The 18774-nt window shown below is 40.1% G+C and overlaps 1 protein-coding gene across 8 annotated transcripts in view; it reads left to right on the top strand.

The window, feature by feature from the left end:
- The window catches only part of CFAP54 (cilia and flagella associated protein 54), a 312031-nt gene extending 293704 nt beyond the window's left edge, over window positions 1–18327 (top strand). For all 8 annotated transcript variants that reach the window (XM_027542095.1, XM_027542091.1, XM_027542096.1 and 5 more), the window contains one exon: window positions 18070–18327. In XM_027542095.1, coding sequence (XP_027397896.1) covers window positions 18070–18189 — 120 coding nt within the window. In that variant the 3' untranslated portion in view covers window positions 18190–18327. The remainder of the gene's footprint in view (window positions 1–18069) is intronic.
- Window positions 18328–18774: the final 447 nt, after the last annotated feature.

Here is an 18774-nt window from a genome sequence, read left to right as displayed (position 1 = left end):
AGTTTTCTCAGATATAAAGTGGGATAATAATACCAATAATGCCTCACAATCTTGAGGATTAAAGTAAATAAAGTATGTTAGTATTGGGAGTAGGGTCTAGTGCAAATAGAGGTTTCTCAGGTGGCGCTAGTGGTAAAGAACCCGCTTGCCAATGCAGGAAACCTAAAAGATGTATGTTCAATCCCTGGGTCAGGAAGATCCCCTGGAGGAGGACATGGTAACTCCCTCCATATTCTTGCCTTTAGAATCCCAAGTACAGAGGAGCCTTGTGGGCTACCGTCCATGGGGTCATAAAGAGTCAAACATGACTGAAACGACTCAGCACAGCATCAGTTCAGTTCAGTTCAGTTCAGTCGCTCAGTCGTGTCCGACTCTTTGCGACCCCATGAATCACAGCATGCCAGGCCTCCCTGTCCATCACCATCTCCCGGAGTTCACTCAGACTCACATCCATCGAATCGGTGACGCCATCCAGCCATCTCATCCTCTGTCGTCCCCTTCTCCTCCTGCCCCCCATCCCTCCCAGCATCAGAGTCTTTTCCAATGAGTCAACTCTTCACATGAGGTGGCCAAAGTACTGGAGTTTCAGCTTTAGCATCATTCCTTCCAATGAACACCCAGGGCTGATCTCCTTCAGAACGGACTGGTTGGATCTCCTTGCAGTCCAAGGGGCTCTCAAGAGTCTTCTCCAACACCACAGTTCAAAAGCATAAATTCAAAAAAAAAAAAAAAATTCAAAAAAAAAAGAAAAGCATAAATTCTTCGGCACTCAGCTTTCTTCACAGTCCAACTCTCACATCCATACATGACCACTGGAAAAACCATAGCCTTGACTAGACGGACCTTTGCTGGCAAAGTAAGGCCTCTGCTTTTCAATATGCTATCTAGGTTGGTCATAACTTTCCTTCCAAGGAGTAAGTGTCTTTTAATTTCATGGCTGCAATCACCATCTGCAGTGATTTTGGAGCCCAAAAATATAAAGTTTGACACTGTTTCCGCTGTTTCCCCATCTATTTGCCATGAAGTGATGGTACCAGATGCCATGATCTTAGTTTTCTGAATGTTGAGTTTTAAGCCAACTTTTTCACTCTCCTCTTTCACTCTCATCAAGAGGTTTTTTAGTTCCTCTTCACTTTCTGCCATAAGGGTGGTGTCATCTGCATATCTGAGGTTATTGATCTTTCTCCCGGCAATCTTGATTCCAGCTTGTGCTTCTTCCAGCCCAGCGTTTGTCATGATGTACTCTGCATATCTGTTACATAAGTAGGGTGACAATATACAGCCTTGACGTACTTCTTTTCCTATTTGGAACTAGTCTGTTGTTCCATGTCCAGTTCTAACCGTTGCTTCCTGACCTGCATATAGATTTCTCAAGAGGCAGGTCAGGTGGTCTAGGATTCCCATCTCTTTCAGAATTTTCCACAGTTTCTTGTGATCCACACAGTCAAAGGCTTTGGCATAGTCAATAAAGCAGAAATAGATGTTTTTCTGGAACTGTCTTGCTTTTTCCATGATCCAGCGGATGTTGGCAATTTGATCTCTGGTTCCTCTGCCTTTTCTAAATCCAGCTGGAACATCTGGAAGTTCAAAGAGCAAATAAATGTTTAGTAAATTATTAACTATTTCATTGTCATCATCATCGTCTTTACCATAGTCCTGCCTTCTATGTTTGAATTCTTCAAGCTCTAGTCAACTAATTTCAACTGATTTTTAAGATACAAATTTGTTCTGAAACATTGACAGAAAAGGAGAGCAATGGTGCTAAAGATAGGGAGAAAACCAGGAGTCATTTTCTGTTCCTGTAATATAAATCACTGTTGGAGCTTAGAGAAATTCCATCAAGGTGCAAGATTCCAACATGAGATCCCAATCTTCGGTCTTTGGTCCAAGAGAAGGTACCTCCAATTGACCCCATGCTAACCCCTCCACTGAGAGCTAGACTTACCTGATAGTGCTGGATGGAGCATGAGCATATGGGCATTTACAAGCTTGTTCCAAGAAATAAATTGTCAGACAAATACAGTTACATGCTTTTTTTTTTTTTTTTTTTGGTCACTGGGATGAGATCTTGCTGTTTAGTTCCTTACCAAACCTACCTGTTATAATTGCCTTTGCTTGTATTGCCTCTTCTTGATTAAAATAAATATTGCCACATAGCTTGTGACAAAAAGAACCTGCGACTAGCAAGGAAATGAAGCAAGAGAATGAGTGCTCCATGCTGACCTTCTTAGCACAGAATGCAAATGACAGTTAGGTATACTTTTTGGTGTGCCAGCAATGAAGCTATCCTTTTATTGCCTACATAAGTTCAAATTACTACAGTTTCCAAGTTGTCAGATAGGATTCAAATATGACGCTGAAAATATTCTTTCCGCTCTTGCTGTGACTAACTGTGGGGAGGACTAAGTCATCTTATACAACTCTCTGTTCATTGGTAATTATTGACTTCCAGCTGTATGCAGAACATTGTTGCAGCTATTTTGGGAAAATGCAGTTGGCCACAACATCTGATAAAGCATTCCTAATTTCTAGGCCTCTTCCTGCTGTAAGCAGACACCGCTCCTGGCAAACTGCTCAGCCAGTGTTTAAAAATTCAGCTGCTACGGAGTTGCTGTGTGTTTATACACAGAAGACAGGGGAAAAACTAGGTGGATTCTCAACATACCCTTTGAAATAAGCTCTGCAGTTTTTCTGGGTGTTGGATGGGGTTGCATGTGTCCCTGTTTATATAGGAGAGCTTCCATATAACTTTTTGGGAAGCTGTTAAGTCTAAGAGGGTAGTGTTATGCTTTTTAACTTCCTTTGGCTAATTCTGTTACATGACCGTATACCTCTTGGTTTCTTTTTAACAAAATTTCCCAAATGGTAACAATGACAATACCATCTTTAAACTGTCATTTACAGCATGGAGAACAAGCTATTCTATAGCTTATTAGGTATCAAAAAATTAATTCTATTAATATAACTTCTTTTGGTTGAGAGTTGCAGGGTTTTTTGGTACCAGCTAAGAGCTGTCTGAATAGATTTTATGGGTATCAAGAATTACATCTTTCTTCTGTGAGACATTATCATTCTGTCCTCAAGTGAAGAGTATCCTTTGTATGTAAGTTCATGAGACATCCACTTAATATTCTTATATTCTTTTGAAGACAATGCCGGATGACATCATTTCCACACTGCTTTTAAGACACAGCTCTGACTTTGATTCCATCCGCTCACTGTTCACTTCCAACTGTCAAATTTGGCTAAGGGAAAAAGAAAGCCCTTAAGAAAAGGCCAGGCTATTAATGTGCTCTTCAAAATGCTAAGAAAAGGCTAAGCTGTTTATAGCATTTTCAAAACGCTCATCTCTCAGAGATTTGCCAGCAACAGTGTCAAGGTGAAACAGCTCTCACTCATCCAGGAACCAAGAGCCTTTGTGTTGTCTGTGCTCAAAGCACTGGTCCCACTTTTGTCAGACATGCAATTGGGGGTATAATGATACTTGGATGTAATTTAAGCCAAAATATAGTCATGAACCTTATATTGTGTATTTACTGGAAAAGTGGTAACAAGTGTGTGCGCTGCTTGAGAAAGCAAGCCTGGCTTAATTTCAGATACAGCTGTATTTCAGAATCAAGAGGACAGTTTCCCAAAGTTGAGTCACTTTGTATGACCTCAAAGGCGGTGAGAGGCAAGGACATTATTAGCAGATCTGTTCATTGCTTTCTATCTCACTGCAAACTGAATTAAGTGCTTAGTTTTCACTCACTTCATCCATTTTTTGGTAACAGTTTTGTCTTGATCAAAAAACTGGTCCCTTAACAGTGGGATTATAATGCACTTTAGGGGGATGCTGATTTTTGCCCCATATTTCTGAGTCAGAGGACAGATCATTTGAAATGTTCTGAATTAGAGTTCTTTATATTCAAATAAATCTACAAAGGAGGAACTCATGTAAATTTACCCATTTTCCTTGTTATACTTTGGACACCAGCCTTGTTGAGATTTTTGCCCTTATTTCCCCTGTCTCTCAGGCAGCTGATACTGCCATTATATTCTCTTCTCAACCACCTGTGAGAGCACAGCATGGTGGAAAGAGTGCTGTATGAACACTCAAGCCCCAGTGTTACTCCTGTGGACAAGCCATTTGTCCTTAAAGACCTCAGGTCAATTCCATGTTGTTGAAGGTTTCAGAAGCAATGTATTTCAGTGGATAAAAGCATGATTTGATTCTTAGTTCCACCATCTATTATGATGTGATGGTGAGCTACTCACATTTCCTTCTCTGCTTCAGCTCCTTATCATTACTTTGATGATAGCTCCTCCTCGTGTAGGATTACATTAGAGACAGTGTGTAACACATCTGATATACTGCCTGTCAACACCATGTGTAAACTTCCAATACACTGTAGCCATCTTTTTTTCCCCAGACTTAAAATAATGGGAAATGAGTCATTTCTTCATTTGATCATTAGTAACTCTCTGCATTAGTGACCTTTGGCCTATCTGAATGCTTGCAACTTTTCAAAGAGCAAATAGACATTTAATATAATCTTTTTTTATTTTATTTTTAAACTTTACAATATTGTATTAGTTTTGCCAAATATTTTTCAACCATTCTTCATTATAGACTCCCATGAAATAAAAATATAACATAATAATGTAGTACAGCATGAAGCTATATTACAATATCACAACCAGGATATTGACATTAATAAAGTCAGACTACAGAACAATTTCATCACAACAAGGACCCCTCCTGTTGTCCTTTTATAGTCACCTCCAATCTCACACCCCACCCTGTCCCTGACTGTTGACAATGACTGATCTATTCTCCATTTCTATAGTTTTGTCATTTCAAGAATGTTATATTAGAAGAACCATACAGTACGTAAGCTTTGAGGATTGGTATTTTTTCCCTCTCAGCTTAATTGTCTGGAGAACCGTTAAACTATGCTTTTGATGAACAAAAAAATCCATATAAATATTGACACATTTTACTTTGGCCACACAATTAGCATTAACCCAAGAGTGCCTGAAGTGGTACCAGGCACACAATATGGGTTTAGATGTTCAGGGGGGCTCAGGGTGGATCCCACTCTGTTTGATTCATCTTTTTACTGCCTCTCCTCCTCCCCTTCCTCCTTCTCTTTCCTTGCCCCCTTCCCCTCCACATCCTCTTATTAATATTGACAAACCAAAGGCTGATTGCTCAGGTTAGAGATACTGAAAAAAAAGCTAAAAAGAAATACTTTATGTGAAATTGCTTTGTAAATTGTATGCTCTGCTACACTTCTTATCAGAAATTGCCAGTCAGTGGTGGCCACGCTGTAAGAATGGTTGGCAGCTGTTTGCGGTGTGTATGGATGTGAACAAAGCAGTTAGCATGAGCAGTGTTCCCTCTACACACTAGAGCCCACAGGGCTACCCTCTAGTTTCTGCTGCAGTGAGAGCTGCTGACCAACAAAGCCCTTCATGCTTTCATTCTCACCAACAAAGTCCCCTGAACAAAATGCCAACATCAGTTCACATTCTTTGTAAGTCTTTGCTCTGAAAAAGAGCCCCCTGTTTAGAGTTGCCTGATGTTAAGCTCACTGAACTCCTTCATAAAAAAAGCATCAAGAAATGCCAAGTATTGTTCAAACTCTGGAGTTTTCATTTCAGTCTCCCAAGTCAAAAGCCCATAAGCAGACCAGTCACAGCTGTTCAGAAGGGAACCCAGTGTCGGCATTTATACCCAGTTAGAGCATTTCTTCCTGTAACTTTGCTGCTGAGAGCAAATGACCTGACCTTTAAGTGGAGTCAAACCCTTACACTGATGGAATGTCCCCTATTCAGAAATACAATGAGGAGAGAGCAAGCTTGCCAGAGTGTACGTGTCTGAGTCAGGATAGCTTAGGCTGTGTTCTACGAACAAATACCCTGTGAACTGGCAATAAAGGTTTATTTCTCATAAAAGTCAGCAAGGGGAGGGCAACTCACCTTCAACTTGTAACTCTGCTATCTGGACTACCTGGCCTCCCAGTCAGAGGAGAAGAGGGCTGGGGGATTTTGCAGGATGTTTTTAAGTTGGGTGATTATAGATATTCAGGTTTGCCTGTAGCAATCACAGTGTATACCTGTTGATTTGGTGTAATAGCTGATATGGTTGGTGGTGGTTTAGTCACTAAACTGTGTCTGACTCTTTTGTGACCCCATGAACTATAGCCCACCAGACTCCTCTGTCCATGAGATTTCCCAGATGAAAATACTGGAGTGGGTTACCATTTCCTTCTCAGGGTATCTTCCTGACCCAGGGATTGAACCCTTGTCTCCTGCATTGCTATACAGTGAGCAAAAACAAGACTGGGAACTGACTGTGGCTCAGATCATGAACTCCTTATTGCCAAATTCAGATTTAAATTGAAGAAAGTAGGGGAAACCAGTAGACCATTCAGGTATGACCTGAATCAAATCGATTTAGATTATACAGTGGAAGTGAGAAATAGATTCAAGGGATTAGATCTGATAGAGTGCGTGAGGAACTATGACATCATACAGAAGGCAGTGATCAAGACCATCCCCAAGAAAAAGAAATGCAAAAAGGCAAAATGGTTGTCTGAGAAGGCCTTACAAATAGCTGAGAAAAGAAGAGAAGCTAAAGGCAAAGGAGAAAAGGAAAGATATACCCATTTGAATGCAGACTTCCAAAGAATAGCAAGGAGAGATAAAGCCTTCCTCAGCGATCAATGCAAAAAAATGAGGAAAGCAATCAACTGGGAAAGATGAGAGATCTCTTCAAGAAAATCAGAAATATCAAGGGAACACTTCATGCAAAGATGAGCACAATAAAGGACAGAAATGGTATGGACCTAACAGAAGCAGAAGATATTAAGAGGTGGCAAGAATACACAGAACTACACAAAAAAGATCTTCATGACCCAGATAACCACGATGGTGTGATCACTTACCTAGAGCCAGACATTCTGGAATGTGGTCAAATGGGCCTTAGAAAGCATCACTATGAACAAAGCTAGTGGAGGTGATGGAATTCCAGTTGAGCTATTTCAAATCCTGAAAGATGATGCTATGAAACTTCTGCTCTCAATATGCCAGCAAATATGGAAAACTCAGCACTGGCCACAGGACTGAAAAAGGTCAGTTTTAATTCTTATCCCAAAGAAAGGCAAAGCCAAAGAATGTTCAAACAACCACACAATTGTACTCATCTCATATGCTAGCAAAGTACTGCACAAAATTCTCCAAGCCAGGCTTCAACAGTACATGAACCATGAACTTCCAGATGTTGAAACTGGATTTAGAAAAGGCAGAGGAACCAGAGATCAAATTGCCAACATCTGCTGGATCATCGAACAAGCAAGAGAGTTTCAGAAAAACATCTACTTTTGCTTTATTGACTATGCCAAAGCCTTTGACTGTGTGATCACAACAAACTGTGGAAAATTCTTAAAGAGATGGGAATAGCAGGCCACCTGACCTGTCTCCTGAGAAATCTGTATGTAGGTCAAAAAACAACAGATCTGGACATGGGACAACAGACTGGTTCCAAATCAAGAAAGGAGTATGTCAAGGCTGTATACTGTCACTCTGCTTATTTAATCTATATGCAGAGTACATTATGAGAAACGCTGGGCTGGATGAAGTACAAGCTGAAATCAAGATTGCCGGGAGAAATCTCAATAACCTCAGATATGCAGATGACACAACCCTTATGGAAGAAAGTGAAGAAGAACTGAAGAGCCTCTTGATGAAAGTGAAAGAGGAGAGTGAAAAAGTTGGCTTAAAGCTCAACATTCAGAAAACTAAGATCGTGACATCTGGTCCCATCACTTCATGACCAATAGATGGGGAAACAATGGAAACAGTGAGAGATTTTATTTGGGGGGGTTCAAAAATCACTGCAGATGGTGACCACAGCCATGAAATTAAAAGCACTTGCTCCTTGAAAGAAAAGCTATGACCAACCTAGACAGCATATTAAAAAGCAGAGACATTACTTAACCAACAAAAGTCCATCTAGTCAAATCTATGGTTTTCCCAACAGTCATGTATGGATGTGAGAGTTGGACTATAAAGAAAGCTGAGTGCCAAAGAATTGATGCTTTTGAACTCTGGTGTTGGAGAAGACTCTTGAGAGTCCCTTGGACAGCAAGGAGATCCAACCAGTCCATCCTAAAGGACATCAGTCCTGAATATTCATTGGTATATTGAACAGCTGAAACTCCAATACTTTGGCCACCTGATGTGAAGAACTGACTCACTAGAAAAGACCCTGATGCTGGGAAAAATAGAAGGCAGGAGGAGAAGGGGACGACAGATGATAAGATGGTTGGATGGCATCATCGACGTGATGGATGTGAGTTTGAGTAAGCTCCGGGAGTTGGTGATGAACAGGGAAGCTTGGCATGCTGCAGTCTATGGGGTCACAAAGAGTCAGACATGACTGAGTAACTGAACTGAACCGAACTGAACTCCTGCACTGCAGGCAGATTCTTTACTGCTGAGCTACCAAGGAGGCCCAGTAGTTAATATACTTCCCTTTATTCTCAAAAGTCTCCCAGTTTAGGCAATAAATTAAGGTGACCATTTATAAGAGCCAGCATGGAATCCGTGTCATAATTTCTGCTCTGATCCTCTTGGCCTCACCCTAATGTGCAAGGATGTATGTAGAGAACCATGGAGGAACAAGTATGTACTTTGTTTAATGAGCACTAATAATGTCTGGCACTGAAGGCATCTGCAGAAATGCCATGCATTTTTTAAACACTTAATTCAGTAACTTCAATTACCAAAACTCTGTTGAGAAGATATGATATAAATGTGATATTTTTTTGAACTAAGCTGTCTAATTTAATCACACCTTTTGGTAGGTTGAATCATGCCTCCAAGAGATGTGTACACCCTAACCCCTAGAACCCATTATTTTATATGACCAAACGGATTTTGTAGATCAGGTTTAGGATATTGAGGTGGCAGTGATTATCCTGAATTATTTGCATGGGCCCTAAATGTAGTCCCAAGTATCCTTGTCAAAGGGAGGCAGAGGGAGATTTGATAGCAGAAGAGGAGATGGCAAAGTGATGATGGAAGCCAAGATTGGAGTGATGTGGTCTGAGGATGGAAAAGGCAGCCATATTCCAAGACAAGTGGACTCTAGAGGCTAAAATAAGCAAAGAAACAGATTCTTTGCTGACAGCCTCCAGGAGGAACCAGCCCTTCCTCCACCCTGACTTTAGCCCCATGAAAATGAATTCAGGTTTCTTACCTCCAGGACTGTAAGAGAACAAACTTGTATTGTTGTAAGTCGCAGGTTTGTATGTTACAGCAGCAGTAGGCAGTTAATCCACACTACACTCTGAAGTTCATTGAGAATGTGACTTTAGGTTTCTGTTTCTGTTTAGATTTCTATTAAAAAAAATCTTTACATGTGAGAAATGTAAGTCACTTGCCCAAGGTCCCTTAACTGGTTAGCATCAGAGCCAGGTTTTATACCCAGGCAGACTGGCTTCCCAGATCACGTTTCTAACCACTGTGCAGCACTGCCTCTGCCCTACTGCTCAGCTGCCCTTGAACTCTGCCTGCAGTGCCTATAAAACATGAAATACCCCTGTCATGGGCAGCCTCTCCCCCCACATCCACCTGACTCCAGTCCTCTTCTCCTCCCATGGGCTCTGTGGGGCCCCTGGACTTGTTTTCAGCTCCCGCTTTTGGGGGAAAAATTTTTTTATGTAAGGTTCTAGGCCTTCCATAGGGAATTCCTCAAGAAAAGTTAAGCTGCAGGCAAAATTATTGAATTTTTTCATATTCAAGTTATGGGAGGACATTATTCGAGGGAGGATATTATTTCTGAATCTTCTTCCTACTCCTTAGTTTCTAATTCTTTTCCTCATACTCCAGAGGGGGAAATGTTCCTGAGGGTAATTAAATAAAGTGATTAATAGAAATAATACTGGGAATGTATTAAGTTTGTTTTACCATGACCCAGAAAATAAGTCTCTAGAAATCTAGTATAAAAAATTTCAATACATTAAATCTCCCATATGCTCATATTGGCTATATACTAGTATGTGTTTTTCTGCCATATTGCCATTTGTTTAATGGCTTCCCTAGTGGCTCAGATGGTCAAGAATCTGCCTGCAATGCAGGAGACTCAGGTTCAGTCCCTCGGTTGGGAAGATCCCCTGAAGAAGGAAATGGCAACCCATTCCAGTATTCTTGCCTGGAGAATCCCATGGACAGAGGAGGCTGGCGGGTACAGTCCAAGGGGTTGCAAAGAGTCAGATACAACTGAGTTAGAAGCAACTAACACACACACACACACACACACACACACACAGAGTTAACCACTCAATTAAATATTTATGCCTTTGTGGCCCCTGAAGAACTTGTTTTCCCAGCTGTGGAAATGTGTGGACCAATAGCCTTCAATTCTCAACACTCTCCAGGAATCCATGCCTAAAGGCATGGTCTTTTTTGGTGGGGGCAGGAAGCTGTCTGTATCTAATTACTGGTTGACATGGTGAAATGACCCGACCCCCCAAAACCACAATTTAGGACAATTCTAAAGGGCCACTGCAGCTTCACCGCTTCCCATGGGGTTGGCGTGGGGTTTGTTGCGACCACGTTGCAGCCCATCTTCTCTCTCTCTGCCGAATCCTGCTTTCTCTCCTTTCCCCATGGGTGTTGATCCCAAGGGACTGCCCTGATAAACTTCCTAAAAGCTAAGTTCTATCTCAGGCTCTGCTTTCCAGGAACCTGAACCACGACAATGAGTAAAAAATAAATAAAAAATGAAGATTCCCCAACTGGTGATGAGTTCATAAGAGTGCTCAATTAATCTTTATATTGGAACTGGAAGAGTTCTAAAGGAAGTTGGAAACATTCTTGCTGGTTTAAAGTTTATTTTCTAATGTAGAAGTGAGGGGAAAACATCATACACAAGTCACCCACTCATGATTAAAAATACATTCTACAGTGTGACCCAGAGTTCAATCACATTTTCCTTTGACCTCCATTTTAACAGTTAATTTACAAATGAAATAAAGTCTGTAAAGCAATGATTCCAGCACATATCCAGTCCTCAGTAAATACAGGCTTCCTTTTTCAGAGAAACACTTTTTTCCCGGAGTTAAAAAAAAGGACTTGATAAAACTTTAAAACCATCTTATGAAAATAAAGGCAATGAGGTAAGAACAATGTCATCACATATAGAACAATATCAGGATTTATACATCTCCACAGACAGTGAGGAATAGACACTCAGTTTTACAGTACATTGAGTATATGCATTTCTATTCAATCACCTACCCCAGAACACTGTTCCTTTAATTCTTCCTCCAACCCATGATTATAAGCACTGAATCCTTGGTCATGAACTTGCATCTGGCCTTTATGCCTTATGCACTTCATTGTTGGTTGTATAACTCCTGCTTCCTGTTCTGATTAGAGTCTGATGTTTTGAAGGGGATTTGCCCTGTTTGAGACCCTTTATTAGTTCTTTATTTGGTGAAAAAGACTTTGCTGGAGTGAGAGACCAGCCGTTCTTTCTGCACAATAGGGGTCAGGTTTCAAAAGCTCTTTTCTCTGGGACTTAGACTCTTGAGTCCTCAAAATAAGCCTGGATATGTACAGCCAAAACTTTTTACTTTTCTCTTAATGGTCTCTTTTGGTCTTAAAGGATTGTTTTCTTAAGTAGTTCCGTATAAAAAGCATATACCCATAACGGAGCTATCGGTGCAAGTGCTATTATTTTTCATTACATAGTGCCTTGGCTCAGCCTGGGGTAGGGTATGAAGGGCAGGCCATGTGTGCAGAAGGGGTACCAGGGAGGAGGAGGAAGAGTGAAGGGAAAGCCCAAAGGCATTCAGTGGCTAAACACTGCCCTAATCTATGTAATGGCAGATACAAGTCTTACAGGAGTTTCTGGACACTAGCTGATTCTACAGTTTTCTGCCACCAACTGGATGCCCAGCAAGTCAGTTCATTTCAGACACTCTGAAGAGTTAGCACAGACTCCCACAGGTGAAGGGCTCAGTCCAAGAATGCCCCCACTTCAGATGCCAGCTTAAATGAGGTGCCCAGGATACCCATGCTTCTGCCACAGCAGACTACAAATTCAGAAGTTCCCCCAGTGTTCACTAAGGTTCGATAATTTGCTATAATAACTCACAGAACTCAGGAAAACACTTTGCTTAAGTTTACTAGTTTATTATCCCAGGTGGCACTAGTGGTAAGAACCTGCCTGCCAATGCAGGAGACATAAAAGATGCAGGTTCAATCCCTTGGGCAGAAAGATCCCCTGAAGGAGAGCATGGCAACCACTCTGGTATTCTTGCCTGGAGAATCCCATGGACAGAGAAGCCTGGCAGCCAGTAGTCCATAGGGTCACAAAGAGTCATACACTGAAACAACTTACTGCACACTCAGCATGCACCAGTTTTTTGTAAAGGCTACAACTGAGGAATAGCCAAATAAAGATGCATTAGGGCAAGACATAGGGGTTGGGAGGAGCAGAATTTCCATACCCTCCTTGGGTGCATCACCCTCCCAGCACATCAGTTTGTTTACCAACCAAGAAACTCCTTAAAATGTTTGCGAGCATTTTGTTTTCTGTTTTGTTTGTTTGTTTGTGTTTTGCCCTACTGTGTGTCATGTAGGACCTTAGTACCTGGACCAGGTATCAAACCCATGCCCCCTGCAATGGAAGCATGGAGTCTCAACCGCTGGCCCTCCAGGGAAGTCCTCATCATGGAGTTTTTATTGAGGTCTTATTATGTAGGCACGGTTGATTTAGTCATTGGACATTGGTGATTGAACTCCATCTTCAGTTGCTCTTCCCTCCCCAAAGGATGAGTTATTAGACTGGATGTTTACCTCTCTAAACACATGCTTGGTTTTCCTGGTGACCAACCACATCCTGAAGCTATCTAGGCATCTTTCCTCACCTTGCTGCTGCTGCTGCTGCTGCTAAGTTGCTTCAGTCGTTCCTCACGTTAGTCATCTTATAAGCATATGAAAGAAAATTTCCAAGGTTTTAGGAGCTCTATACAAAAAAATCAGGGACATAGACCAAATATTTATTTATTATTGTGCCATAACTGTAAAGTATGGACATCACCTAACATTGATTTTTGAACATATATCCCAATGAATGTAGTCCCCCTCAATATTAACTCCTCTCATGGAGGTGCTCTTCATGTATTTCAATAAAGAAGCCATTGTCCTGAACATTTTTGGCATCTACTTAGATGTGAAAATGGAGACGGGGCTCCTTACGTTGCAGAAATATTTTCGGCTGGACTGAAACCTTTGGTTTCGTGATCATAAGGGGCGATATGTCTGAGCAAGAATAGCCCTTTATTAAAAGGTGAACTCTACTCAAGAGCTCAAGGAAACACCATGCATAGCCAGGGTTCAGTGTTTGTAGAGTGTCAGTGCAGTGATGGTGATGGGCATCATGATTTAAGAATAGATCCTATTCTTAGGCAGTACGACTATTGAACCAGTTTTTGGAACATATGCTTTCTCTGCCATAATCTTATCTTCAATTTTTAAATTTCTTCTTCTCTGCAAAATGTTTTTTTAACAATGTTATTTCTTTAAATTTTAAAAGATTTCTATTATCTTACCAGTCTGACTCTTTGATCCGATATTATGTTTTTTTAAAAAACTTCTTTTCTGTTATATTTAAATTTTATTAATACAAAAATTCGGTTGATCAAAAAGATAATTTTGTTCCCAGGAAAGTGTAAAATTTCTATGTCTGGTAGAGTTGTTTATAAGCCTTTCTCGTATTCCTTAGAGTTGGGTGCTATTTCTGTTAGACTGGGAAGAATAACATTATTGGTTGTAATGGGATCCACTTGGTCATATAAAGTATTGAGAAACCAAATACATCTGTTAATGGTTCCCTTTCATCTAAACTTTTATTAGTTGGGTCACTAGTCATTCATGATATCAGCTCTTAAGTAAGTTAGTATCACATTATCCTTTCTACTGTGAAATGCATCTTTTTTCCCTGATCCAAAAAAAAAAAAAAATCCAGTAAATCACTAACTTCAAAGATTCAGGTGATATAAATAAAGAAGATATAGAAAACATGGTAGGAAAAGACATGTGAGAATGCTATATAAAAATAGTATTTGTTTTCCTACCTTGAAGCTATTCTTTTTATGGCTGTGACTCTGTTTTAAGGTTCTTGAAAGGACACAAAGTTAAATCCATCTGTATCACAGTGCTTGCAATTTTTCATATCCCACTTACCAATTATGCTGTGCTGTGCTTAGTCGCTCAGTCCTGTCCGACTCTTTGTGACCCCATGGACTGTAGCCTGCCAGGCTCTTCAGTCCATGGGATTCTCCATGCAAGAATACTGGAGTGGGTTGCCATGCCCTCCTCCACTTACCAATTATAAGAGTTCAGTTCAGTTCAGTCACTCAGTCGTGTCCAACTCTTTGCGACCTCATGAATCACAGCACGCCAGGCCTCCCTGTCCATCACCAATTCCCGGAGTCTACTCCAACTCATGTTCATCGAGTCAGTGATGCCATCCAGCCATCTCATCGTCTGTTGTCCCCTTTTCTTCCTGCCCCCAATCCCTCCCAGCATCAGGGTCTTTTCCAATGAGTCAACTCTTCGCATGAGGTGGCCAAAGTACTGGAGTTTCAGCTTCAGCATCAGTCCTTCCAATGAACACCCAGGACTGATCTCATTTAGGATGAACTGGTTGGACCTCCTTGCAGTCCAAGGGACTCCCAAGAGTCTTTTCTAACATCACAGTTCAAAAGCATCAATTCTTCGGTGCTCAGCTTTCTTCACAGTCCAAATCTCACATGCATACATGACCACTGGAAAAACCATAGCCTTGACTAGACGGACCTTTGTTGGCAAAGTAATGTCTCTGCTTTTGAATATACTATCTAGGTTGGTCATAACTTTCCTTCCAAGGAATAAGTTTCTTTTAATTTCATGGCTGCAGTCACCATCTGCAGTGATTTTGGAGCCCCAAAAAATAAAGTCTGACACTGTTTCCACTGTTTCTCCATCTATTTCCCATGAAGTGATGGGACCAGATGCCATGATCTTCGTTTTCTGAATGTTGAGCTTTAAGCCAACTTTTTCACTCTCCTGTCTCATTTTCATCAAGAGGCTTTTTAGTTCCTCTTCACTTTCTCCCATAAGGGTGGTGTTATCTGCATATCTGAGGTTATTGATATTTCTCCCAGCAATCTTGATTCCAGCTTGTGCTTCTTCCAGCCCAGCGTTTCTCATGATGTACTCTGCATATAAGTTAAATAAGCAGGGTGACAATATACAGCCTTGACGTACTCCTTTTCCTGTTTGGAACCAGTCTGTTGTTCCATATCCAGTTCTAACTGTTGCTTCCTGACCTGCATATAGGTATTTCAAGAGGCAGGTCGGGTGGTCTGGTATTCCTATCTCTAAATCTAATTATTTAGTGGTTATTTGGCTTTCTCCCTTTTTTCTTAGTCATTAACACTTAAAATCAATGAAAAGGCAACTGACATTGGGCTGAGAGAAATAAGCAGAGGTCTCAAAGAAGGTGCTCAGTAAAAAACTTAGTGGCTTAAGAAAACGCATAGATATTTTGAAGACAAAACAATTTTTCTTTCAATCAAGGAAAATAGTAAGAGCAAAGGAACAAAAGTAATAAATCTTTCATTATGGTAAAATCTAGTTTTCATGCTGAAACTCATATAAAATACAGCATTGGCAAATAACCTTTAACTCTCCAATGGCTTTCAGAACTCTTCTGAACAAGTTCAAGTCCAGGCCAGATTTTAATGAACCCCTTCGGTGTGGTCCACCTTGATTAACTTCCTTTGCCTTCCTTGTACTCTTTCATACTTTTATCCTCTCTAGGCAGGCAAAATCATCATCCTGTCTTTGATATTGCTCCTTGAATCAAAATCTACTTGAACTAAATTACAGTCTGCTACCTATCAAGGTATTTTTTCCTTTATTTCTATAAAACCTTTCCTAATCCAGGTAAAGAAACCAAGATTCTCTGCTATCTTATCCATATCAATTTGGGCTCAAGACTATTTACTAAACACATACAATACTTCTCAATAATTATATGATTGCCAATATTATCTCTGTTGAATGACAAATAAAGAAATTCTATAATTTCACTTGGAACCTAACTTTTCCTGAGAAATTCTTTAGGGAAAACCCAGAACCGTCCATAAAATTTCTGAAAGCTAATACTGGAGAAGTGTCCAAAGTGCCACAGAGACCATGGGAAAAATTTTTAATCAAGGAGATGAAAGTTGTGTTCACTGTAAAGTATTATGCACTAATGAAAGAATTGAAAAAGACACAAATAAATGGAAAGATATTATGTGTTCATGGACTGGAGAAATTAATATTGTTAAAATGACCATATTACTGAAAGAAAATGAAAGTGTTTGTCACTCAGATGTGTCTGACTTTGTGCCACCCCATGGACTGTAGCCTGCCAGGCCCCTCTGTTTATGGGATTCTCCATCTGTTACTCAAGACAGTGAAGAATCTGCCTGCCATGTAGGAGACTGTGATTCAATCCCTAGGTTGGGAAGATTCCCTGGAGAAGGGAATGGGTATCCACTCCAGTCCAGTATTCTTGCCTGGAGAATTCCATGGACAGAGGAGCCTGACAGATTGCAGTCCAGGGGGCCGCAAAGAGTCAGACATGATTGAGAAACTTAACACTTTCACTTTTTCCTAGAGTAATGAAAATAAAAACAAAAATAAACAAATGGGACCTAATTAAACTTAAAAGCTTTTGCACATCAAAGGAAACCATAAACAAAGTGAAAAGACAACCTATAGAATGGGAGAAATTATTTGCAAGTGATGAGACTGACAGTGGATTAATTTTCAAAATATATGAACAACTTATATAGCCCAATATCAAAAAAACATGTTCAGTTCAGTTCAGTCGCTCAGTTGTGTCCAACTTTTTGCGACCCCATGGACTGCAGCATGCCAGGCCTCCCTGTCCATCACCAACTCCCAGAGTTTACTCAACACATGTTCATTGAGTTGGTGATGCCATCCAACCATCTCATTCTCTGTTGTTTTGGAAAGATACTCTTTAAACTGCTAACACTAATTACTTCAGAATTAAGAAAGCATGATATTATTAATTTTCCAAGTCTTTATTATCTGAAGTTATAGAAAGTATTGGAATGCTTTTATTATTTTTTAATCCAATTGAGTGAAGAAAAAGAAATGAAAACCAGCCTCTATTTTTAAGTTCATTGTATTTTCTTCAGAATAAAAGTTTCATTTAACAAGAAAAGACATTAATAAAACTTGTCCTCTAGTTTCTTACAAGGATTTGGGGCCCCAAGGCTTTAATTCATGGTGACCATTCTACATGCTATTTGCTCATGTATCTTCACAAGTATCTAAGTCTGCATGAAGTGCTTTCCTAGAAACAAGTGAACACTTGTTTTCTTTCTTTCATGTTTGATCTTCCCACTTTCCTTCTTGCCATTCTTCCCACTTAAATAACCAGTGTGCCATGACCCCAGAAACAATCTTTATTTTCCATTTTTCAGATGACTTTGGCTGCATTAGTCCTCAACATGGTAACTGTGTGTTTCTTTCAGAAAGAAGGAACTCCAAACATAATTCGCTTCACCATGTCAGAATTTAAACTCAAAATGAGGGGGAGAGATTTGTTCACTGCGCAATGTGTTCTGAAGAGAAGTGGTTCATTAGGAACTGGACTAAAATTCCTAAACTTAAAATCATATGCAATGATTATATAAAATCAAATGATGCATATTTCTAGAAATGTCTACCATTTTATAGTCTCATTTTTGTAGATTTACAGACATGAATCTGTATGCCACTTTTATATATTCATAGATATGAGTCTTATTAGGATAGAAAATGATATATAGGACATTTCAGCAAAGTAGAGATGTGAAATTTTGTGTCTTATCTTAGGCAAGAGTTAAGAATATTTCACATAAGATCATTACCTAGAATTGGTGTTTGTGTGTTTTGAGATTGTTACTTCAGTCAACAGTTTGAAACAATGCATTTCATGAACGCTTTTATGCTTTTTCTCAGGTCCCATTTGATGTCTCGCTGCCATCTATATTCAGTCTGGAGAGACTTTTTGATCTTGCTAGTGGCTGTATCGTATCGGGAGGAAGCCTTTTCAACTGGGTGGTATCAATTATTCCCTGAACATCCTTTGTATGTTAGCCTTATAAAGGGATTGTTATTTCTTCACTTGGTTTGTAATAAACTTTCAGAGCTATCCTCTTATACTAAGCAAAATAAAATTGCTTTTTTTTTATACAAGCTAAATTTATCTAAAAATCATAGTTATGAGTAATGTTTTCAATGATATTTGAATTAAAAGGTAAAGCTGTTGCTTATTAAAAACTGTCTTACAGAGCCAGTCATGGAAAATATATTTGTTCATAGTGCAACTATTCCTACTTTTGTATAATGTTGAGGTTGTCTTTGGATGCACCCATACAGCAAGACTGAAAATTAAGTCAGTGGTTCTTGACCAGGGGCAGTTTTGCCTCTCAGGTAGCATTTGGCAGTGTCCAAAGATATTTTGTTATTATTATTACTATAACTCCAAAGAGAGTGGGCTTCCCAAGTGGTAAAGAATCCATCTGCCAAGGCAGGAGACACAGGAAACACTAGTTATATCTGAGAGTCAGGAAGGTCCCCTGGAAAAGGAAATGGCAACCCACTCCAGTATTCCTTGCCTTGAGGATTCCATGAACAGAGGAGCCTGGAGTGCTGCAGTCCATG

The sequence above is a fragment of the Bos indicus x Bos taurus genome, chromosome 5 (genome assembly GCF_003369695.1).
Source record: "Bos indicus x Bos taurus breed Angus x Brahman F1 hybrid chromosome 5, Bos_hybrid_MaternalHap_v2.0, whole genome shotgun sequence".
NCBI classification, from domain to species: Eukaryota; Metazoa; Chordata; class Mammalia; order Artiodactyla; family Bovidae; genus Bos; species Bos indicus x Bos taurus.
The sequence above is the reverse complement of the archived record's forward strand: the minus strand, read 5'-3'. Positions and strand labels throughout refer to the sequence as shown.